This window comes from Corvus hawaiiensis, chromosome 7 (genome assembly GCF_020740725.1).
Source record: "Corvus hawaiiensis isolate bCorHaw1 chromosome 7, bCorHaw1.pri.cur, whole genome shotgun sequence".
In the NCBI taxonomy this organism is placed as follows: domain Eukaryota; kingdom Metazoa; phylum Chordata; class Aves; order Passeriformes; family Corvidae; genus Corvus; species Corvus hawaiiensis.
The window spans coordinates 23,431,914-23,457,257 of NC_063219.1; the positions used below are offsets into that span (position 1 = coordinate 23,431,914).

At 35.8% G+C, this 25,344-nt stretch overlaps 1 protein-coding gene across 2 annotated transcripts in view; it reads left to right on the top strand.

Annotated features, from left to right (window-relative positions):
- Window positions 1-23,697, top strand: part of LOC125328678 (fibroblast activation protein alpha) — a 37,433-nt gene extending 13,736 nt beyond the window's left edge. For both annotated transcript variants that reach the window (XM_048309707.1, XM_048309706.1), the window contains exons 12-26: window positions 2,353-2,397; window positions 4,080-4,184; window positions 4,270-4,340; window positions 4,938-4,991; window positions 5,323-5,447; window positions 6,652-6,699; window positions 9,513-9,611; window positions 10,323-10,392; window positions 11,582-11,776; window positions 14,084-14,138; window positions 16,541-16,640; window positions 19,620-19,684; window positions 21,634-21,706; window positions 21,963-22,036; window positions 23,364-23,697. In XM_048309707.1, coding sequence (XP_048165664.1) covers window positions 2,353-2,397; window positions 4,080-4,184; window positions 4,270-4,340; window positions 4,938-4,991; window positions 5,323-5,447; window positions 6,652-6,699; window positions 9,513-9,611; window positions 10,323-10,392; window positions 11,582-11,776; window positions 14,084-14,138; window positions 16,541-16,640; window positions 19,620-19,684; window positions 21,634-21,706; window positions 21,963-22,036; window positions 23,364-23,465 — 1,281 coding nt within the window. In that variant the 3' untranslated portion in view covers window positions 23,466-23,697. The remainder of the gene's footprint in view (window positions 1-2,352; window positions 2,398-4,079; window positions 4,185-4,269; window positions 4,341-4,937; window positions 4,992-5,322; window positions 5,448-6,651; window positions 6,700-9,512; window positions 9,612-10,322; window positions 10,393-11,581; window positions 11,777-14,083; window positions 14,139-16,540; window positions 16,641-19,619; window positions 19,685-21,633; window positions 21,707-21,962; window positions 22,037-23,363) is intronic.
- Window positions 23,698-25,344: the final 1,647 nt, after the last annotated feature.

Genomic DNA, 25,344 nt, shown 5'->3' on the forward strand with positions numbered 1-25,344 from the left:
GCAAGTTTTCAGAAACACAGAGCTGAAAAGAAAACTTCAGGCTAATTGCAGCAGTAACCGTACATTTTGTTTCAATATGTCATGCTAAGATTTAGTCAGTTTGGAAAGAAGACTGTGCTCTGCTGAACAGAACAGAACTTTTTAAAGCTTGAAGAGTGTACATGCAGATAAATTCATATAGATCCTGAAGGAAAGACAACCCTGAATTTCAGTAACTCTAGTACAGAGATCTCATCTGTTGTCTTTTAGTATTGATGCTTTTGGCTTGTCTTGTTCTTAGGGTTCAGAACACCTATTAAAACTAACATTAGATGAAACTTTGAACTAATGGGAAATAAAAGGCAAGAATATTTATGAAAGCATTCGGGATAACTGATAAATTATAAATTCAGAGTTTATTGATACAGCCTTTTCAAGCTGAAAATAATTTTTATTCCTCTGTAATATGAAAATTGCTGCAAATATAAAGGGAATTTAAGGTCCTGTTCTTTCAAGAACATTGTCATTGAGGTAGTTTTCCACTACTGTAATATTGTAATTTATCAGCAAAAGACCCATATTTAATGCAGCATTTTATATATTTCCTAAGTAACTGTTCCACTTTATAGGTACATTAAAACTGAATCTCTACCTTGCCTCCAAGTAATGTATATTTTAATAATTGTGTGTTTTATTGGAAAGTAAAAACATTTAAGGCTTCTATGATTCTACCACAATCCACTGAAGTACTTTAACACAAGCTTAACTTTTAGCACACAACCAGTTTTATTTACTTCAGTAGATCTGTTTATGTGTTTAAAATTAAGCATGTGCTTAATTGCTTTGCTGGAACCAGACCAGACCAGACCAATTAACATCTTTCAGGACTGTGTTCATGATCCTTGTTTAATTGCATTTCTCCGTGAAACCTTATTTATGGAGTCACTACTGACGTTTCTATAATTCTATATTTATACAGTGATACAATGCTTTTATCACATTAAAGTTTGCACAAATGGCCAATCGAAGGAGTGTGAACAGATGGGAGTGCTGCATTAGCTCTATTTGCCATTAGAAAGTATATCTCTGAGCATTTCCTTTGGCAAAAATAGTTCTCTTGTTGAATTCAGATTACATTGAGTCTCTAATGTACAATAAATGTGCTATGTTTTGTGTATTTGAAATTAATAACAAAATAATATCTACAAGATGTTCCTAAAGTGTAGATTCATCAGAAACGTTCACATGTTCAACTCTTGCTCATGTGAATAGACCACAGAAACCAATATGAGCAGTGGAACTATTCATGTGAGTAAAAGGTAGGCATGTCTTTGTGAAATTGGGACTACTCAAATGAGAGAAGTTAAGTATATCTCTAATGTACTATGCCATCAAGATCTGAGTCTTAATTTAAAGAAAGGAAAATAATGTTAGGATGCAGACATAAAACAATACATCCCGTTTTTATTATCTTAAAAAGATATAAAGTTCATCTTTTGAGTTAATAGCTCGGTGGAGCCCTTGCAAAGTACTCAATAGTCTTCTAAGGGACAAGTACCTGCAACTTTTGCTCAAGTCACTTTCTGGGGATTAAATTAAAAGGGAGAACACATGATTTTAAATAGTAATGAGATTATGTTGAGGATAAGAAATACAAAGCGTATTCCTTAGAAAGCAAAAATACAAAGCGTATTCCTTAGAAAGCAAATTTGTTAAATTTATTTCAGACTGTGAAGAAATACTGCAGTATAAAGAAAAGTTTGCACAATAAAAAAAGAAATACATTCATCAAAAGCAGAATTTTTTAATTTATCACTAGAAACTTTACAAGAAAAGATAAGTAAAAATGTAAAAGCACCTTTAGCTGCATCATTCATGCTCAGTCTTTTCCAAAATCAGCTTCAAGAACAAGGAGTTAGGATCTTCTAAATTTATATTCATAGTCTCAGGATGCCTAGTAGTCACATCATCCACTGCTCTAAATCAACATCACAGCTCTGAAATGAAAAAAAATATAAACCAGCTGAAAATCTAAACCAAATTTTTAATATTAATATTACTGATATTATTTTACTTGGATTTTTGCCAAAAATTAATGAGATTAAGTAGTTGTTCATTCTTGTTTTCAGTGAAAGAGTTGTGTAATTGCTTTAAATTTTATTTATGTCTGATGATAGCTGTTAAAAAACAATAGTTTAATTAATGTAATGACCTTAATACAGCAATATTTTTTACTCAATCTCAAGCTCCCTGAACCTTCATAGCAAATATTCTAAAATTCTCTTTTACAGGTGGCTACTGATTTATTTGAAGATTTTGAATCTCCATAAACTCAATCTTCTTAAAGAGTGTACATTTGCTTTTGTTTTTCAGAATCAACAGCACATAGAAGAGAGTCAAACAGGATGGGCAGGCGGAGTAGGTTTTCTTGTTGTGCTCTATTTTAATTCAGTTAAAAGCTACAGCTTCCTGCACCTTCCCATCAGTGTTTTGAAACATGAAGCACCCTTCTGAGTCACACAGCATTACTGCTTAGACCTGTTGCACTCTGTAGGACTGAGACTTTTAATGCTGTGCTAGACACAGTATCTGGCTACCTGCTTTCTAAATTTAAAAACCTACTTCTGTCCCAACCAACTGACTAGACAGGAAAGTAGGTCGAGACAGAAATTAATGAAGGGAGGAAAGTAATGAAAGAGGTAGATTTATAGTGCAATGTAATCCTTAAAAGTATCCTAGACTCTAAGAATAGATGTAAAATTCCTCTGATGACACTAGGGCAAGGTATAAGATGGGCTATCATAGTATCTTAAGAATAAAACCTGTCCATGCAGAACAGTTTTAGTGCCAGGTGCTGCACATCTTCAGCTAGCAGGGAACCTTCGAGGTAAAATGCCCCACTTAGAATGGCAGGTGATACTTCTGTGTAGTTACCTCTTAGCAAAAGAAGTTTTCTCTACCCAGTAACCTAGACAACCATATACCTTTGGAAACTTGCAGTAAAAACAAACTTACGCGGAAATTGTAAGGGCATGAGATCAGTATTTGCATACATATAGTCCAACAGTGAATATGTTGTGTTGCTTATGTTTACTTTCAGGCAGGGGAAGTTAACAGAATCAAGTATGTGGAACCTCACACTGCCTGAATATCCTGCAGTGGACTTAACACTTAGCTTCAATTTTCAGTACACTGTCCCTTAAGAGATGTTTTAATGTGAAAATCACGTATTTACAAGGATTAGTTATTTTACTTGGTCCTTTTCTCTTTTTTGACACTTCATTTGAGATTCTGATGATAGACTTTTATTGCAGCTAAAGAACGTGCACATGTGAATAAATCCTGGCTTTTGCCTTTATGGGATTTCAAGTACTAGGAATCACAGATACAGTCTCAAGGAGAATTTAACATGTGGTCACATGTCCTAGTTGAGCTTGAGTTAAAATTATTCAAAAGTTATATTCACTCAGGAATGTTTGAACGTGCTGTTTGAAGTGCTTGCATGTCGTTCCTCTGTCTTCATGTTTAGAAAGTAAAACTTACAGTTGCAGTAGCTCAACCTTAACTGACAATTTTAGTAAAGAAGTGATGGTTTGAAAGGAAGTAAAAGTTGAATCTAGAATAATCTGTTCTTTAAAATTAGTGGAATAGTATGGGAAACTTCAGATATCCATTTCTTTGGTGCCGTGTTTGTTCAGTGAAACAGCCAAACTTTGTGGTCCATAGAATATTCAGTCTGGCGCCATTCATGAACATTAGCTTTATTCAGAAACTTATTTGTTAAAAATCATCTCTGTCTGTTTTTAAATAACTAAAGGAAGGTAATTTAGAATATACAAATTATTCCACTTACAAGTAGAGAGCTCACATTTGTGGGGTGCTTGAGCTATCTATATTATCAGTTCAACAAATCCCACATGACAGAAATTGTAACGTGATCATGGGGAGATTGAATATCACAGGTACAAACTTGTGCAAAGTAGTTTGTCCCATTTGAACTGACTAAATAATCTTGTTACTTTTAGTAGGTGTGGTATAATCAGCTAAACAGCTTGGACAGTCTTATGTCTCATCTACTGTTTTTTCTTCCATTGTTTCAGTTCTTTGTTTCTGCACCATATTTTACATCAGACAGCAGTTCATACTACAAAATTTTTAGTGACAAAAATGGTTATAAGCATATTCATTACATCAATGGCTCTGTGGTAAGTCAAGCAAAGTGATCTACATTGATCTACTGTCCTGAAATAGTTCTACAATATTCAGTAACTTAAGTGTCTCACTACACAGGAGAATGCAATCCAAGTTACAAGTGGCGAATGGGAGGCAATATACATTTTCAGAGTAACAAATGATGCAATGTAAGTGGCATGAAGTAAAAAGGTTGTGAGTCTTGTCAGTAAAAGCAACACAATCATTTGAACACCGTTTGTTAACTCATCAGATTATAGTGAGGTGTAATTTGGTTTTTATCTGAATGAATCCACAACAAATTTGTGTGCTAAGGCACTGCATAGGTGTGTAAACACGGTTTACTTATGAAAGATTCTTTGCAAATTGCCCTCAGTTTTCTATTTATTCTAACCACCTGTTTTAGAGAGACCTGTTTAAAAACACTTAATTTAATCATGTGGGTAACCCTCACACAATTTGCAGTAACTTGTCTTTTTACGATCTCTCATTCAACTTACTGTATAGATAGAAACAGCTTACATAATTGGAGAGATTAGCTCATGAGAATTAAGATAGAACTCCTATTTATATGGCTTATGTGTCATCTAATCATAGTTCGAGCAAAGATTTGTTAAGATGAAAGGTACATAAGCTTAACTACTCTTCCATCGCATGCAGAAATCTCAAAAAGTCTAAATTAACTTCCAAGACGGCTTTTCATCTTGATGCTGGTTCATAGGTCATCACTTTATGGATTATTTATTAACATATAAATGAATTTACAGTTTCTATTCAAGCAATGAATTTGAAGGCTACCCAGGAAGAAGGAATATTTACAAGTAAGTGTTACCAACATTATTTTAGTGATAGTAGGTTAATAGAAGATGTCTGTGAATTTGTCAATAAAACAATTTAGTTTCAAGATGCTTAATGTGCAATTTCACAAGCTATTTTAACTAAATCTTAACCTCAGATTATATCTGACAATTGAGGAGAAACAACATCTAACATTTAAATATACCCTTGGGGGAAAATTGATTAAAAGGTCAAGCATTTATTTTTAAATTAACTGTTCTGAAAGTACAGTTCCTGTGTTCAAGAATGTGAGACAGACACATGTAAAGTTAATTGCAGCAAAATAACCATTGCTTTATTTTATTTTTCTTCTAGAATCAGTATTGGAAGTAAACCTATGAGAAAACAATGCATTACTTGCAATTTAAGAAAAGAGAGATGTCAGTATTATACAGCAAGATTCAGTGAACGTTCTAAGTATTATGCCTTGATCTGTTATGGTACGTAAAGCATGGGAGCAAACATATAATCAAATTTATCAGCACTGTAGTTAATACTGATTATCCCAAATGATTGTTGCATGAATCATAGAAATGTCACAATAACCAGGAAAGATTTCCAGAAAGACTTTCCATGTTCAAAAATTTTGTGAAGATGTTTCAGTAAATACAGATATTTTCAGGATTTTTTTACGTTTTCAACAAAAATCTTGGGATTTTGAAAATTTAAAAAAAAAATTGACATTTTTTAATGTTCTTCATGTCACTAAAAAGATTTTAATCCAGCTCATGAGAGCCATGTTTTTTCTTGCTGCAGCCAGAGCAGGATTTAGAAACATACACTGATTTCCAATTTACATGATCAAAGTTATCTCTGAGAAACTGCTTTACTGTGTTTCCCAATTGAAATTATTAAGAACTGTGTCAGCCATAAATGTCGGCTATGTAGCACCTGAGACCATTTTTAATAACTGATCTCGGAAAAATTCAGTTCATGATGTGTGATCATTGAAACCACTTGCAAGACCACATATATTAAATGGAGTCTTAACTCTTTTGTAATAAGTTAGGTGATTTCAGTGATCTGAGGTTTCATCCACTGCTGTATTCAAAAAACAATGACATCACAACCAAAAAAAAGGGGGAAAGTAGCCAAGGTTTTCCTTTCGTGTACTTCTTGTAAAGTTTACTGTTCTGATTCTGCACTGACTGATCAGCTGAAAAGTTCCTTAGGACTTCCGTTGAGCAGAGAACCAAATGTAGCAAATAACAACACCTTTCAATCATTCTTGCACAAAATAGTCAGTAAGGTCGTCACCATATGAAAGGCACTCACCTTCACAAATACAATGTGACATGTTCTCAGAAGAACGTTTCACATTGATAATTCTGCATTCACCTTATGTAATCACATCTCAGGTATTAACTAGATGTCACTTCATCTCTAGGGAGGAAGCATTAGTAGATTTAAAGTTGCTTCTGTTCTGTTTGTTAAGCAACACCTGTATATATACAAGTCTTTGCACACAGTAGCTTATGTATTGCAGCAGGGACTAGTGAGTTATACAGCAGAGAAAATTCAGATTTGTGTGTTGACTTTGAGCTATTTAACTCCTGTCAGTTACCAAAATGTTAATGTAATACACACTGCATCGCCAAATTCCAGCTTCAAACTGTAAACTGACTTTTTATCATTCTTAAACAGGTCCTGGGATTCCCATTTCTACTCTTTTTGAGAACCATGGTGATAGAGGTACTGCAAGTATCCTGCCTATTTCTGAGCAATTGCTATACTCCTTTACGTCTAATCCAGATAAAGGCCTTCTAATACAATATTTAGGATTGTGATCAAGAAGCCTTTCATCTTGTTTGCTATTAAAATAACTAGTGAGTGAGCGCACAATGCCTTTATCTCAGTTCCTTAGTCCAGCACTTTTTTTCCTGTTTACCCACTATAGATAAAATAAACATGGCCAACTCTTTGTCTACCAAATTTTGAGTCAAACTTTGTAGAAAAAATTATTGTGATTTCCAGACTATTCATTTTCACATTTGGATGAACATGAGATTTTCTTTTTCATGAGGCAACACTACCTTATACAAAAGACAACAGTGTACTATTTAGAGTTTACAGTTTGACCTGTTGTGCTGTACTAATTAGAATTTGGATCAATGACTTGCTCTTCAGCCAACAGTAAAGATATCAGAGAAGAGCAGAAGCTCTTTCAGATGATCAGTTCAAATAACTGCTTCAGACAAGGTGTAATTATTGATACAAAGTGTGATCTTCAGCAAGAAACATTCAGAGCCCTTATTCTTTAAGTAGCTTGTTAGTGAAGACTGTTTGCAACCAAGCCAAGCAGGAACTTTCTAACTATGAAAATATTAATTGTTCTGCAGTGCATCTTCTCTCTCTGTCCCTTGTTTTTTCCTTAGAAGTTCTTCTCCAACTTTAAGCTCTCAGTTCCTGAAATGTTATGAAAACTAGCATGGTCCTGTATAAACTTCAGTTATTTAGCATTCCCTTCATTCCCCAGTAATCAGTGGAAATAGACTGATATTTTTAATGGTCCTTACAGCTCAGCCTGCATTGATAACCCACTGTTAACTGAGTTTTGTCTGACCAAAAGGTACACAAAAACATAAGGAAGACAAATGCCGCAATATTGTTAAATTAACTTAATCCATGGTGATTCATGTGGAAGTCAGTGAATTGCAACATAATATTATTTAGACTCCAGAAGTAGTTGGTACATCTTATTTTATAACCACTTAAAAATTTTTGCAAATGGAAAAGATAGGTTAATGTGTCTATTGCAATTATGGTGTAGAAACACTGTGTTCTGGTATTTCTCTTGAAGAAGGTTTAAATAGATTTAAAGGTTTAAATACAGATCATGCATGGATTTTTTTTTTAATATTTAATCCATTGTTATAGGTCTCTGTTCTTCCTGGTTCACTGTTACCTTTTATGTAAAGGGGCCCTACTATCTTACCAAACTATGAATTACATGGAATGCAACTAAGTGTCCAACTGCAGTTACATGTTTCTTAACCTCTCTACAGGAGAGAACAGTTTCATGTAATGTATTTTCACCGCTAGTTTCATCATTCCTCCCTCTGCTGTGCTGTTATTCTCAGGAATAAAAACAAATTCAGGCTTTTCTTTGACTTCTTCATTACCTTTTTTGAATTAATTTTCCTTAAATTCCTTGCTTTCATAATCTCTTCTGTGGTGCAAAACTATTTTTAGTAAATCCATTTTCATTGCAGTTGGCAGCATTTTGAAACTATATCACCCATGAATTTTAGTAGGAGACAGTTAAACTGACATAGAGCAGTTTGGAATTTCCTTCCAGGATGCCTACAATTCAGTTGTGGTAATGGGGAAGTTTCAGGAGTTTTGAGAAGAAGGATGAAAAAGGGTTCAGCTGAGTTTGCATGAGCATCCAAAGGCAGAATGATCTTTCAGCCATAAAAAAAACCCACTTGAATCTGCAAAACTTGCCAAGAGTACCTTGAAAGAACAAGTTCCAGTATTATATTTCTGGCATGTCCTAAGGACTACCTAGCTCAATATATGTTGCGAGAAGAATATTTCTTGTACTTTTTTTGAACATTTCCAGAAACAAGGAAGAGGGAAATGTAATGGAAAAAAGAAAAATCTCATGCAGTTTTAAAAGGTTTTTTCATTCTGAAAGTAAAGCTAAAAGTCACAGATTTTCATTAAGTACAATATTCTTCATCCATCACTACTCATGGAAAAACACATAAACAAGACCCAATGGATTCATAATATATAATTCTACAGCCTGTGCTGTAAATTAACTAAATTTTAAATAGTAATCTTTAAATTATGTAACTGTAAATTTGGTCTAAAGCAAGTAAAACAATAAATGTTAGTACTGTTTAGATTAAAAAAAGGGAAAAAAACCCAAAAGGTTTACTCAGTGAGCAGTACTAAGGACAGTTAGATGGTAAGTCTGGTGTCTTTGTGTAGGAATGTATTGTACAGTGGTTAAGTGAAGCTTTGCCATAACCCCTTGAGAAACTGAATTCCTGCATTACCCAGAAACAAGATATTCCCTGATGACTTTGTGCTTAACCACACTGCCCAAGGGTCTCAGAGGTTAAACTTATGTTAGTCTGTTAAGTACGAAAGGAGATACAGGAGATACAGGACTCTGTTTTGTGCGATGTGACAAATTTTGCATTTCTAGCTCCCACCATTTTACAAAACTGGGATGAGGGCTCTGCAGGAGAAAGCTGTTTCTTCATAACATGCGGGGCTCTAACACTCAGAGGCAACATGTGAAATGATTTGCATTGCAAAATGTACATCCTATAAAAATCTAACGAGTATTTGTGCACTGCAATACCAGTGCTTTTCTTTTATTTAGCTATGTGATCGAGCCCAATTAGAAGTGTCTGAGTGGATTTCATTACTCTGCTTGTAAAATTCACAGATTTCCTTTCTGTTCTAATAACACAAAGTAAAGGAATCTTAATTACTGAAGAGAAATTAACAATAAATCAGTTAATAATTCAGGCATTTCTTTTACTTAGAGCTCAGAGTATTGGAAGACAACTGGGAATTGCAGTCTGCTTTGCAAGAGATCAGACTGCCAAAAGAAGAAATTAATAAGCTTGAAGTGGATGGTATAAGTAAGAAATACACATCTTTATTGTACTTTTTATTCCTACCATTTTAATATTTTGCCCTAATTTTTTTATAGTAAATACTGTCTTTCTGTAGAACAAAGTTGTTAGCCTGTCAGATTGGGAAGTAGAGGCCTGGTTCTGCCCTGTTCAATAACAGCTAATTTGTCTATGCCTCAGGGTATCTCTCAGTAAAATAGTTAAAATACATTTGTTTCCCAATGCAAGTTTTTTAAAAATCTTTAATACTATTGGTAAAGAGTTTAAATATTGTGTAAAAACAATGAAATATGGTGGTAATAAAATGTGAAATGTAAACTGCTGTTCATGTGTTATGCATTATATTGACTTGCACACACTGTTCTTTTCAGTAGTGACTTTACCATGGTAATAAATCAGTGTCAAGTTTCCAAAACTAACATCTGATAATCCTACAACAGTTATGCTTTTCTAGGCACCTGGGAAAACTGAGAACCTAGACTTTTGTGAAATAATAATTTAATGTATAGCTAAATTAAAGTGGCTACTTTATTTCTTCAAAGTTGTTCTTCAACAGCTCAATATAAACAGTTAATTGCATCAGTTCTGTGATTCACAGTTCATGTGCTGTGTACTATGTGCTGATTCATGTTCATATACTGCTACACCAGACTCCAGATTATGCTTAGAGGAATCATTTCAACCATTAAGAATCTAATTTTAATTTGTCTTTTCTAGCTTTGTGGTACAAAATGCTTCTACCTCCACAGTTTGATAGATCCAAGAAGTACCCTCTGCTTATTCAGGTGTATGTAACACTTCTTTTCTATGAACGCTGTTGTTTTGTTAGAACATACTTTTTCTAATTTAACAAAACCTGGGACATTTGCAACATTTTATGAAGCAAAACTACTTAATTCTGTTTTGTTTGTTGTTGTTTTTTCATTGTATTTCTGGAATAGAAGTTCAACCAAGTGGAGATTGATAAGGATTTTAATGTTAATCTTAGCATGATAGGGATTACTCTCTCAGAGAAAGAGAAAGGCTAAAATCATGTAAGATTTATCATAAGAACAGAGATCTTAGCTCTGTTACTGCTTCTGTTTATCATGAGATAGTCTGAAAGTATCGATTTCAGCTCTGCTAATATGAAAATTACAAGAGCCTGTTTCATTTTTTAAGAAGAAAAAAATCTAAGCCATGTGGACTTGCTTTTTTAAGAGCATTTGACATAATTTATTGCAGGCAATAAAAATTGCAGTGGTGAAAAAAAAAACCAAAGATTCAGAAAGGAGAGCTGAGTGGGTGGAATAAATTTACATAATTTTTTATTAACCAGTGATGATCCAAAGGTCCAAGACTGCTAAGTATATTTGAAGGTTAGAGTAGAAGAGTCCTGTCCTTGAGCTCAAATGTGTAATTAGCGTTAGGATCTTCTCATGAAGAGTGTCTCTGTATTGCTCAGCTATGTGGGGTGTGTTCTGCCTGCAGCTCCAAGAGCACATGATATTCCCTACTGAAACAAATGAGGTCTGGTGATAGCCAAAAAGTGTAAGGAGCTGTATTTCTTTCCCTTTTATTCTTTGGCATTACTGACTGCATGTGGAAGTCAAATTCAGAAACGCACCAAAAAGTGCTGTTACACCTAAGGAATTTGGAGAGAGCAAAGAATTGAATCTTAGAGGGATGGCTCTTCCAAGGATTCCCCTTAGGACAAGCAGCTGATACTGCACCCCTTAGTCTGAGCTGAAACTAATTATTTGCTTTAGGAATAAGACCTAAATGATTAAAATGGATTTTAGATAGCATATCTAAATCTCATAAATACATGAAAATAGTAGTTGAACTGTTTGTCTGCTGAGCTCTCTGAACCACGGTCATGTAGCAAAATATATGTGGAGAAATTGTTAGAAGTACCGATAGTTATAGTCCAGTGTCCAACAACCATTTATAAATTTGTAAGTATGAGTGGAAAATGTGTGAATTTTCATCCTCAGGTATGGAGGGCCTTGCAGTCAGAATGTAAAGGAAACATTTAGCATTAGCTGGATAACCTATCTTGCAAGCAAAGAGGGAATAATCGTTGCTCTGGTGGATGGCAGAGGGACAGCTTATCAAGGTGACAAGATTTTGCATGCAGTATATCGAAGACTTGGAGTCTATGAAGTTGAGGACCAAATCTCAGCAGTCAAGTAAGTAGACTATCTCCCTGTATGGCTATTGTATTTCCATGCCTAGAAGAGGTAATGCGAAAGAAGTATTAAATTCTCACCTTTTCTTCTGAAGAGCTGAGGTCTCCAGGATATAAGACAAAAACACTTGTAAAAATAAAATATTAGTGTTTGCTTGATGTCAGTGAGGTTTTATCTGGTATATTAAGTCCATATACCACTAAGTCCACATTTAGACCTCACCACTTGCATTGTACAAGAGAATCATCAGAGGCTTCAATCCTAAGCCTAAGGAAATACAATTGTCAGTGCTGAGAGGTAAGCTAATTATCCATTTTTCTGAAGTTATTTCCTGTAGGGCAAACCTACCTCAATGACCATAGAGATTAGCCAGACATCCACAGTGACGTGCTTCACTGATTAGCTAAAGGTCAAATGAGAAGTTTGTAGCAAAACTGAACCTGACACAAACATTCTAGAGGTCAATTAGTCACAAACTTGCATTCCGTGCTGTTGTAGGATAGTTAAGAACAGAAAGTACCTGTGGTCCCCTGATAAATGTTCCCCAACAGCTGCTCCTTTGCATGAAAACACTTAAAAGGTTCCAAGGGAAACCAATTCCCTCTGCAGAGGTTTTGGGACAGAGTGAAAGCTGAGGATTGTGAAGAAAGGTTGTCTGTTACAATCTTACAGATGCAGTAGCACTGCTAAAGTAAGCATTTGAAGAAGTGTTAGTTTGAACCCCACAGAGATGGAAGGAAGGAATTTAGCCTAGCCTTTGGTGTGGAATTTGGCCCATCAGAGTATGGAGAGATTTCCAGGTGCAACAGTAAATACCCTATTTCCTCCAGACTCGACTAAGTATCTTTAGCTAGAAATTGGATGTAGCAACCCAGGTTTTCACAGCTTTCTCTGTTTGTTTGAGAGCACTGCCTGTACTGACAAGTCTGTATAAGGAGGATATCTGTTCCTTCCTCTTTCTGCTTTGTGGTAATTCATTTCCTCCTCAATGTTATAAATGCACCGTTATCCTTTTCAGTGATAAATGAAACAGAATAGCTGAATATCATGTCAAGTTTTTCTATTATTCCATTATTTTATTTTCTATCCTGAAACTTTTAGGAGAAGTGACATACTTCAAAATATCACAAGAATGATTCTTTATTATTTTGAATTGTCACCCAGACATAAAATATCAGAGGGAACCTAAACTGATTCTGCAGTTGCAAAATCTGCTGAGACAGACCATGAAAAAATGACCTCAGACTTCACACTTCCCAATTTTCTGTCAGCACCTAGACTAAATTTTTATTCAGTTAAATGTAGTGCATTCCATCTTCCTGATCTAACACATGGTTTAAGACACATGATTTTTAGAGAGGTTCTGTGCTCTAGTGGGAAGTTCTTGGAGGGGCTTATACTGTAGGTGGAGCCCTGGGGACTAAGACAGTAATATAACAAAGCTGAATAATTTTTTGGCATTTCTAACTCTGTCCCACCCAGATAGTATCCGTCATTTTGGGTGTTAAGTCACTTGTGCTTGTCCTAGTAGATAAGGCTACGGATGTGTCCTGATGTGTATCTGAACCTATTCTGTTTATCTGTCACTCTCAAACCTTTGTGGTCTTTTGCCTCATCCTCTTTTCTTTGCTGTTGCTAATACATCTTTAGAAATACAGTCTCCACACTCTGATGCAGGATATTTGTAGCAGACCTAATATTTGTGATTCTCTTTGACCTGCTTGACTCCTGAGAGCATAAGAAGAGTTGCACATTTCATACATTTCAAGCTTATTTCCTACTTGGAGCATTAGTAGATGATTCCTTCATTTTTATTTTTTATTAAAGTAGCCGTAAGAACTTTTTACTTTCCAGGCACATAAAAAAACCCCTGATTTCTTCTGGGAATCCCTGATGTCCTCAGAAGTTGATATGGTTCCTCTTGAGAAATCAAAGTATTAACTCACTGTCACATCACTATGTTGGGTATCTTGCACAATAAGTCTGGATGTTAATGGTAACGCAGCACCTTTGGCACTAAAGCAATGAAAATGATCCTCATCCACTGGAACAAAAATAATTATGATGAAAGTGTTAATTTCAGTATATTTTATTCTTTCAGGAAAAATTCTTCCTTTTCCTCTCAACACCTATTTATTGAATAATAGATGCTTTGTAGAAATCAGGCATGCTATGTTCATTGTCAGTTTGCTCAGATTGCTGGGGTATGTGGGAAAAAAGTGAAAGAAAAACTATTTTTTGCTAATTTTATTGTACTAGCAAATTTTTGTAATAATGCATTTATTTCTGTGATTTTATTTTCCCCAGAAAATTTATAGAAATGGGCTTTATTGATGAGAAACGAATAGCAATATGGGGCTGGGTAAGTGATTGGAGCTCTTATATCTATCTTTAAATACTCCTGAAGTAGAATTTTTTTCATTCTTCCTAGTTCTGTCTTAAATATGTATAAAATTTCTTCTGCCCATGTGTGATGGTATTGCCAAAGGGGATGGTTCCTGCTGGTACTTACATACATGCAATTGCAACTAAAACATGCAATTGTCCCTAAAAAGGAATCTTTGGCAGCTCAATAGGGAATTTTGAAAAGCTCATATCTAATACATTGTTTGGACTTGAAGTTAAGCCAGATTGAGACACTTTAACTGGCTTACTTTTAACTTAGGGACTTACTGGCCTGGTGTCAAAATTCAAGTATTGTCCTTTCTGATCTGAGATTAAAATAGTGAGAAAAGTCCTATGACTATCTCTCATCAGAAAATGTGACCCCTGCATCATCCTGAATCACTGTGTGCTTGACTGGCTTTGCAATGGTCATTAGGGATGAATCTGGGTCTGAGGGGTATACAACATTGACAGCTTTACCGAGTGGAAAAATTGGACAGTATGGGAGTCATTCCGAATTATTAGCCAGTCTGTTTTTCATCTTTGCTTTTTTCATGTATTTTGCTTTGTAATGCTCCCAGAACCTTAATAGCCAGATGTATTGCCTGATCTTAGACAGTACATGAGCAGAGCAGAGTTGCTAAAATCTTTCTATGAAGCTTCTACCAACTAATATTTAAGTTACTTTGGTACAGTTACTACTGTAACACCAGAATAAATTTGGTACCATATGGTGAAATTAAGTGACACAGACACTTAGAAGTGAATAATTCTAAAGTGACATTAGGTAATTTAAGGCCACAAGAAAATATTTTCGTTTTTAAATCACATCATATTTTATTTCACCACAACATTTCCAGAACCAACTAAGAGCTTGCACACATTGTGTCCCAGTAGTGGACATAATATTAAAATAAAGGCACTACTGCCAAATCCATCAGTCCTTTTTTCCAATTTTTTTCCAATTTATTATACCATTTCCTGATTGGTAAACTTTGAAAGGAGTTGAAAGGTCTTTCCTCATTTATAGGCTGCAGCTTGGTGGGTGTGCATGAACTCGTGCTTTCAGACTCACCAAGCTCTTCAAGATAGCAAAAGCTCTTAAATAACCACTAAAGCAATTTGTGTTGCGAACTCTATCTCTCGGCCTGTTACAGTGCATAGGTTTATCTGCCCAATCCTAATCGCTTTTTAGCCTTGTGGACTGATTTTTTGAAAGATCAAATGAGCAAATCAAATGAGTTGGAAAAATTATATTAAATTACTCTTTCTATCAGTATATCCCTCACTATCATTTCAAGCTGGAATATCAAGAGGAAGGATGGACTAACTTAATGTTACTAACTTATGTACAAAAAAAAATATTTAATGGTTCTGCTTATTTCCCTTAGTCTTTCATATGCTACTGAAGTAATCTTCAGAATTTTTCATGACACACCATATTTTTGTCCCTTCCTCCATTCCAAGGTAAACAGAAGCCCATTATTTTGCAAAGACTTTATATGAGTTTTTCCAACCTCAGTTCCACATCCTGTGGAGAGACAAACCAAAGGCTTTTTATTTATATTATTTTCCTGTCTCAGAAACTGGCCTCACTCAGTTTCACAGATCTATTCTTATGTCCAGGGTTACTTATTACTTTACCCTACTTCTGGCCATGAACTTATTCTTCCTTTCTGGGTCCCAGTTTGAGGAATCAGGCCAGAAAATACAAGGAACAGTGGTAGGCAATTGGGAGGAATTGCTCCTTCCTGAAGTAAATGAGTCTATTAGTACTGATGATTGAGTTGGTTCAATATGCCAATCTTTAGCAAAAACTCAGTAGTTTGTTAAAGGAAGAAAAAACCTATAACTCTTCTTGGTGGTGCACCTTGAAAGGATGAGAGTCAATGAATACAAGTTGCCAGAAGGAAAGTTTCCTTTTGGTTTTAGGAAAAAAATGATGCCAATAGTGATCATTGTTGAAGCAGATTGAGTAGAGAGGATGTGTACTATGGATGTGACTGTGATGGGTATCGTTTACATCTGAAGTTAGCCTTGTTTTGAGCTATAGATTGCATTAGATTACCATGAAGGACACTACCAACTTAAATTTCTCTGTGATTGTAAGTGGTAATAAAAGCAGTATCCTGTGATAAACATTGAAGAAGTAGAAAAAAGAAATTATTCTATAAACTTTTCTGATCTCTCTCACAAGAAATTACATCAGATCCATTTGAAATCAATAAATTAATTTCAGAAAACCTCAACCTTTTGTTACTTTGTCCTTCATGAATTCAAAGCAAATTAATTAATTCGGCATTAATTTATATGAGTTTGATTCAGAAAACAGAATGATACTTCACCAGGAATTTTAAACTGTCTGTGATTTCTTCCTAGTCCTATGGTGGGTATGTAACTTCTTTGGCACTTGGATCTGGCAGTGGAGTATTTAAATGTGGAATGGCTGTGGCTCCTGTTTCCAGCTGGGAATATTACGGTATGGAAACTTGTCATAAATACTGACTTGGAAAGCAAGACGTAGCATTTAATGACTTCTTAAATTAAATCATTGCAGGAGATTGGCAATTTGAAACACAAAGTCATTCAAATTACCTTGATTTAAAACTTTTAAGACCTTAAGTTTAATGTTTTTCTTGCTTAAAATAACTGACTGCAACTGGCAGTTTGGAGCTGACTTTGTCACAAAGAAGGTATGCCTGGATACTTCCATATGCACTTCTGTAACAGTAAGTGTATAAAGCCCTCTCAATAAACTGCTATTAAGGAGTGATCTGCCTAAAAATCCTGTTAAAACATTATCACTGAATTCAGAAACAGCTGAACTGATTTATCTGCCAGTAACAGAATCGCAGTACGTTTCAACTTCTGACACCACAGATGACCTCTGTCAGGAGTCAGTATTTCTGATGACTGCAAAGTTGTTTCCCAAAAGCAGTGGAAAAGAGAAGGCCTATTGTGTTTGATACAGTATTTTTTTAATTAAATAAGTTTTCCTTTAAATATTTCTCAGCCACCCCTCCCTGTATTGTTGTGTTGCAATACATGTTTTATTTATGTTTATGGAATTAGGCTCCAAGCTATTGAGAGGAAAGAACTCTGGGAATATATTCCCAAGGCATTCCTGTGTGTATAAAGCAGGCACATAGTCATACTTGCCGACCTGTTAAGCTTTTGGCATGGTGTAAAGGAACCTTAGTGTAAAAAAAATCATGGCATGAATGTTTTCAATGAGTAAAATGTAGCACTTTGAACACATTTACTTAGCATATGGTCGTTTTCTAAGAAGTCTTGGTTATGAGAAAGTTTTTTGGTTAAATGGGAAAGATTCCTTCCCTGACTGCTAGCACAGACATTCCTTGTATTTATGGTGTTTTGCAAACAAAGGGGAAAATATTTGTATGACACAGGAAGCATAGTCTTCATGTTTTCACTGGCATCAAGATATTTTAAGACATTTTTACTCATGATCACAAAATTATTTCCAGAATGCAGGCATAAAGCACTGATTTTGCAAAAGTGCCTTAATAAAAGACAGGTAATAAAAATTTTTCCCAGTATTACAATTCAAATGAAGTTTTTAAGTTGAAGTAGATTAGACCTGCACCATTGCAACCTTTATGTCAGCTGAATTTTCAGGAGGCAATTAAAGAATCTTGCTGAAAACACTATAAGATCCAAACAGGCAAATGTACCTCCACTAAGGAAGGAAGGAAACAGAAGGAAGTCATGAGTCATAAGTTTTGGCAAACAGATCATGCTAACATTAGGGTGAACTGTGTTAGGGGCAAAACTACAGGATGTTACATCCTTGAGTCTCTGAGTAGTATCAATATGTCAGAGGATGTACTGGCCCCTAGAGCTTCTGAATTCTGTCCAACCCTCTTTCAGATGCACAGATGAGATTCTGGACCATAATCTTTTGTCAGAAGCTGTCCCATCCCCCTCCATTTTGAGTCAGAGTTCATAACAGCTGAACAGTTATAAGATGGAAAGGAAAATTCCATTCAGGGACAAGGTATAGTTAAAAGAATTATATCTGTGACTGTTTTATTAAAATTTATTTAAATTCATCTGGTTTTCCTTCTTCAATAATTGACAAGCTGAATATTCCACTTAGTCATTATAATGCAATTCAGCTGACCTCTGTGGACTTGTTGTAGCTATACTGGTAGAAGTGAGTGGAAAAATTGGCTCAGAATACTGTAGAAATGCCAGCCATTCTGAAAAAGTCTATTTTATTGAAAACTTAAGGCCAATATGGTTGTTTGACACTGTGTTGACAACAGATATTGCACATTTTCTGTTTTCATGGAATGATAAAGGATTTTGATAAAAGATAGGCTACTTAAATTTTTTTGGTACTTAGTTTATTATAAATTATCTTCAGACGCCTTGCTTGGCTGATCTGGGAGACACAGTACATATCTTTAGCTCTCAGTGGTAGCACAGGTTTATGATACATAATGAACCATGGGAACAAGAGTATATTGATTCATTTTCTTTTCCTGGGAGGATTCTCATTTCTGTTTTTTAACAAAATTTTTCTAATACAGTGTATCAAACTGGGCAAGGTAGACAATCCTAATTCCTTAATGATTACAATGACCATCACCTGACTTTTGAGAGGGAAAGATGACAGCTCTTCTTTGTCAGAAAGCCCTGACTCCGATAAATAAATAAAATTCTTGTAATCCTGCAGCTTGACTGCTGAATATGTGTCAGTTACTCTTTCAAGGCAAGGTCATAAAGAAAGTATTTTTCTGGTAGTAACAGCTGCTGTGTCAGTTTTCCATCAATTTTCATAACAGCTCCCAGTTAAAGTACAAATACCGAGGCAGCTCAAAGAGAGATGTTTCTACTGATTTCTTGGTGATGGATACTGTTCAGTTATTCACATTTATTTTGTCAAATCTGTTACCAGTCTTTGTTATAGTTAGAAAAAGGAATTGAACAGAGACCTGAACAGCAATGGGCCACCTTTTCAGTTCATGCCTGTATCCTTTCCTATTCTCCCTGGTTGCTGCATATATACATTCAATAGGAAGAGGACAACATGCATATCCATATTTACTGTTTATACACATACAAATCCTCGGCTCCTGTTTTTAAGGTGTTAGAATTAGTCTGTGTCATCTTTCCACCGTGCGCCTTTATTGGCTCATTGCCTCATTCAACTGACTTCTGGAGTTCAACTCAACAGCGTAAAGCAGTATCAATTAATTACCTTTATCCACAAAACCTATAGATGAGTATAAAACCACTATTTCTTTGAAGATGGAAAACAGTAAATAATTATCCTTCATAGCTGATTTTTAAAATATGCTTAAATTTGGTGTATTATGGGGAAACCAAGCAGAACAGACAGAGTTACACATCATTTATTTCCTATGTGTCACTGAAGCCACAAAATATCTGCACTTTCTTTATCTACACCTTTTTTTTTCTTTAATTTCAGCATCGATCTACACAGAACGATTTATGGGTCTTCCTATAAAGTCTGATAATCTTGAGCACTACAAGGTGAGAATTCTGTTTCTGTGCTGACCTGCCTTAAATTTGAATCACACTTCCATGGATAAGTGGAACAGTGAAGAAAGAAAGTGGCCCACCAGCTCTCATGGTACAGATCTGCTGTAGCTAAGCTACTGCCATGAAATTCTTGTCTACATAATTAATTGTGGGTTTGTATTTATAAATCCAAAAAATGCTAAATGGAAGTCCTTCTTTTCTTACTTGGATAAGTCAGACTGTTCTGCCAGTGCAAACCATTAGCCTAGAAAAGAACTCAACTGAGAGGGATTAAAATGTTGATGTTGATAAGGTTTTGGTTGGTACTGTTAGCTGTAATATGCAAACTGCTTCACGCGAATTTAGCTCTCTGATGGTAAGATCATAAGCATACTAAATTATCAGAGCAGCTTCCCCTACCTGGAACAGGTTGCCATTCTTTTCTTCACATTGATAGGAAGTCTGTAGTTTCCTCTAGCAGCACATACACCAGCTCTGGATACAGAGAGGCCTGAATTAACATCCAAAGAACTTAGTGGAAAGACTCCTGTTAAAGATTTGAATTGTGTTCTCAGTACGTATTTCCATCCCAACTCAAAGAACAGAAATGCTCAATACCAAACAGCTCTGGTAGAGCTGTCTGTGTAGCCGGGAATTAGAGCATTCTGGGAATGACGTGACTAGTGCTGTTCTTTGTATGACTTGGCCCTTAGAAAAGACACTAAATATCAAATCTGTTTCTGATAGTGTAGAGACATTTTTGACAGCACAGAGAGCTACCTGCTGCAAGCCAAGCTTGCACAGGGATCTTCTATGGACAGACATCATCAATATGGCGCAGATTAATATTCTTTCTCCTGCTAGTGTTTTTCATAACACATACAAATGATGTAAGAAAAAAACAGTACTTATTTGTAGGTATTCCTGTCCTGAAGCCAAAGTCACAGATCACAGATGCACAGAATCATTTAGTTTGGAAAAGACTTCTGAGATCATCAAGTCCAGCCATTAACCTAACACAGCCAAGTCTGCCACTAAACCATGTCCCCAGGTGCCACATCTACACGTCTTTTAAATACCTTCCCAGATGGTGATTCAACCACTGCCCTGGGAAGCTTGTTCCAATGCTTGACAACCCTTTCCCATGAAGAAAATTTTCCTCATATCCGGTCTAAACTCCTCTGGCACAATTTCAGGCCATTTCCTCTGGTGTTGTTGATTGTTGCCTGGGAGAAGGGGCTGACCCCCAGCTGGCTACAACCTACTTTCAGGGAGTTGTAGAGAATGTTAAGCTCCCTCCTGAGCCTCCTTTTCTCCATGCTAAACACCCTCAGTCATTCCACACAGGACTCAGTCTCTAGGCCCTCCCCCATCTCTGTTGCCCTTCTCAGGACACACTCCAGCACCTCGATGTCTTTCTCGTAGTGAGGGGCCCAGAACTAAACACAGGATTAGAAGTGTGGCCTCACCAGTGGCCAGCACAGGGCGATGATCACTTCTCTGGTCTTGCTGGCCACACTACTTTTGGTACAGGCCAGGATGCCACTGGCCTTTTGGCCACCTGGGCGTGCACTGGCTCATGTTCAGCTGTTGTCAACCAACACCAACAGGTCCTTTTCCACCAGAGATCTTTTCAACCACCCTTCCACATGGCCCCTAGTGCTGCATGTGGTGGTTGTATCCCAAGAGAAGGACTTGGCACTTTGCCGTGTCGAACCTCAGACAATTTGCTTTGACTCATTGATCCAGCTTGTTCAGATCCCTCTGTAGAGGCTGATATATATATACATATACAGCCATATACAAGGCTTCTATTGTAATCTCAGATTGATACGAAGTCATTGCTGTCATGTCAGTTCAACTGTTTGATTGTTTTTCTACTAGGTAATGAAAGCCTTTCAGCACTGTGAATGAGTGGTTTAAATTGAAGTTGCTGAACTGTTCTTTTTTCCTCTCAACAGAATTCAACTGTGATGGCAAGAGCAAAGAATTTCCAAAACGTAGAGTATCTTCTCATCCATGGAACAGCAGATGGTGAGGTTTGCAAATGGCAAAACAAACATAGAGCCAGAATCACTTTGTTTGAAAAACATTAAGCATCTATCTTTGATTGGGTCAGGACTTAGATCTTTGGTAGATTTCCATATGACCTATCATAAGATGCTTGCTCATTCTTACTAAAGTCAACTGTGTCTCTTGATAATTAGTGGACACAGCTAAATGCACTATAACTTTATGCTTTTGTGGTATTAACATGTTTCAACAGACAATCTCTTTTTTCATTTTTTAGATAATGTACATTTTCAGAACTCAGCACAAATTGCAAAAGCTCTGGTTAATGCACAGGTGGATTTCCAGGCAATGGTAAATAATAGACTAATTTTTATTTTGAAAAGTGGTTTGTAACTTTATCAATAAGCTTATCAGATATCTGGCAGTTTTTAACAACTCTGTTCAACTGAACATGCTTCAAAATTTGGCAATTGCTAGTGCATTTGTTATTCTTCATAAATAACTTCTCAATTTCTTCCTCAAAGGATTTGCCTGCTCTTTTTTTTTCCCCTTGCCCTTTGGATGCTAGCAGGATTTTCCTCTTGTCGAGAATAACTTGGAGGCTTTTAAAATGAGCCAGGGAGAAGAATAAGAATCTAGCCTCCTTATGAGTGTTTTTGATACCTAGTAAAAGAGGAAGATGAAAGAGCTGGCTTCTGGAGCCAAATTGTCACTGGTTGTGGTAGACTCTATCTTGAATTGAACTTGCCTGCCACAAGCGCGAAGTGAAACAAGCAAAAAGGGTGTAAGGTATTCAAATAGTATATCCAGAATCAGCAAAAAAAGTTCTCTGAAAAACTTATATGGGATAGCAGGTCCAGGCAAAGAGAGAAACATATAGGCAAGAGGTTGCAGAATATAAAGGAGAAATAAACAGGGGAAATGTAGTTCCAAATTATATGCTAACTTCTGCTTCCAAACTGTTTTTCCCGGGGCTAATAACCAAAGTTATCAAACATCCTGGCCTTCTGCCCAAGTCTGGTTTTGCAGGGCCATGAACTCCCCAAAAAGGGATCACAAGGATTTGTAGGCCCTTTTGTGTATTACACATTTTCTGCCTCCTTCATTGATATTTAGCAAATCTGGGTTATTTCTTAAGTATCTGGAATACTGTGTGCAATTGTAGTCATTCTGGTTCAGCAACTGTGGAATGGCAGATACTTCTGAGTTAGCATAATTCATATGTGTGTTTTATTTCCAGTACACCATTTACAAGGTTCATGGCCCTGGTGCAATGCAGGATGTTTTGAATAGAATTCAAACAACATTTAGCTGAAATTTTGTTGCTTAGAGCCCAGTATTCATTCCTAAGAAAGACTCTTACCCCTATTGCCCAGGCCATGGAGCAGGTCAAGAGTATTTCCTCCCTAATAGCATCTCAAGGCTCTTTTGTCTGACTTGATACAACTGGCTTGTAAGTACTGAGGCAGTACTGCTTACTCTTAAGTAACAGAAGGCTTAGAAACTTTTTCCAGCAAGAATATTAATATATTAAGGAATCATCAAGTTCCTCTGTTTTCTTGAGCCATCCACTTTCTTCTATATGGCAATGAAATACATTTTCTGTATTGTTTAACTCTTGCAGAATTGAAAACATAACATAAGGAGTTTATGTTTTGTTTTTGTTTTTTTCTTTCAGTGGTATACTGATCAGAACCATGGAATTCCAGGCCTTTCCAGCAAACATCTCTACACACATATGACCCACTTCCTCAAACAGTGTTTTTCTTTGTCAGAATAAGTAGGCTGCTCAGATCACACTAAGGCATCTGAGACATCTCTGGGAGAATGAAATGATAGCAGTGCCCAAGTTGTATAGCTTTCAGGTGAATTGATCACAGGAACTTTGAAATTTTAAACTTGATGTTTACATCCACTTTTGATATTATATATTAGCAAATGTTATGGTAACAAATGTTTTGACACATTTGATATCTGTTTGACAGAAAAAAATAAATCGGAATGTAAAAGGTCTTGTGCATCTATTGCCAACTTGCTTAAACTTACATTCTGCAGTCCACAAAAGGTGGTTCATTGCAAGTGCACACTGTCAGATTAATATGATTGCATTTGTTAACTAGAACTGTAAAATGGGAAAGGACAAAGGAAGCAGTGCAAGCATCCTAACAAGATCCAGTTTCTCAAAATTTATTTCCAACTTCTTGTAAAGAATCCAAGCAGGGATAGGAACACACAGTATTTAACACTTATTAAAGAGTACTGAATGATTAGTTCAAATTTTATTCAACTCTTATTTGAAACCTTGATTCTGCAAAACTCTCAGTGTTCGGGTTTAAGCATGAAAGCAGGACATTCATGATAGCTATTATATATCAGTGGCTTTTTTACCTGTATTCAAAGTATGTGAGCCATATTGACCCGTTTTTAATTTCTAATTATCACCTCAGCATTCAAATTGATCTCAGTGTCATTCATCCCAGACTGGAGGGGAAGGATCAAAGGATTGTGCAAGCTTTCTTTGCTTTGTTTCTAGAGAAACTATTCTAGGGAGTCTTTTAAAATTGCTAGAAGCTAATAATGATTGGAATACTTGTATTCTTTTGATTAGTAATTAAACCAGTCCCATCATAATATAAGAATATTAACAAGATAATTGGCAAGAGATCCATTGTAGATGAAAAAATTCCTTGATGATGTGTTTGAAAATTTCTGAATTAGTCTACTGCATAAGAACCATGGTCTTTCTGACACAATATCTCATCTTTGCTGTTAGCTGTTGAGAGTACAAAATAACCTGAAATAGATTGTGTTGACTTCCCACAAAGCAAGTTGCTTCAAAACTCTCAGTCAGAGACCAGTTGCTGGTTTTTTGTCGAAAAGCAAGGGTTTTCATTTGACTTTCTTGACAAAAACATGGGGTTTGGCCAAAATAATTAAAATGTGGAAGTGATTTGCTATGTAACAGCTTCCTTCGTTTGTTAATGGCAATATCAAATCTGATTTTCCACACATGAGAACATTCCTTAGATACATCTTTATGTAAATGTAGTTGCCAAGCTGTTTGTAATGGTTAAATTATACTTTGATGGGAACTCTTCAGAAAATACTCAATTAGTTCAGGTTTTTTTGGAAATGCTGCCAATTACGTGACGTTAATGAGCTTTTTGTTGGTAATGTAATTAAAATTCAACTGCTATAATGGCTAAAGGAAAAAATTGTATCTCTAAGAAAGTTAACATTAAGAAAATTTAACATGAAGTGGGCCTAATTAGATGTTGATTATATGGTCCTATGTGCATTTGCTGCACACAACACTAGTCTCAGAAATGTGGTTATCTTGCAAATAAGGAATACAATTCAGTTGAAATACTGAGATTTAACTCTCAATTTTTTATATGGATACAACACCAAGGAAATCATTGCAACATTGTGGTGAAAGAGAGAAAAATCAAGCTCTTATCCCAGATGCTTAAAAGTTTAAGATACCTGAATATGTCAGTGAGAACCTAGAGTATTTTCCAAAAAAGCATGGTATCAATCTGACATAAATATCAATATATTAAGGTCACTTTCAATTTCTGCACCTTTATTTTATTTATTCTTTTGAAAATCCTCTAAGTTCTGGAAATTTGGGCAGATAGATTGGCCTGTTGTTGGTA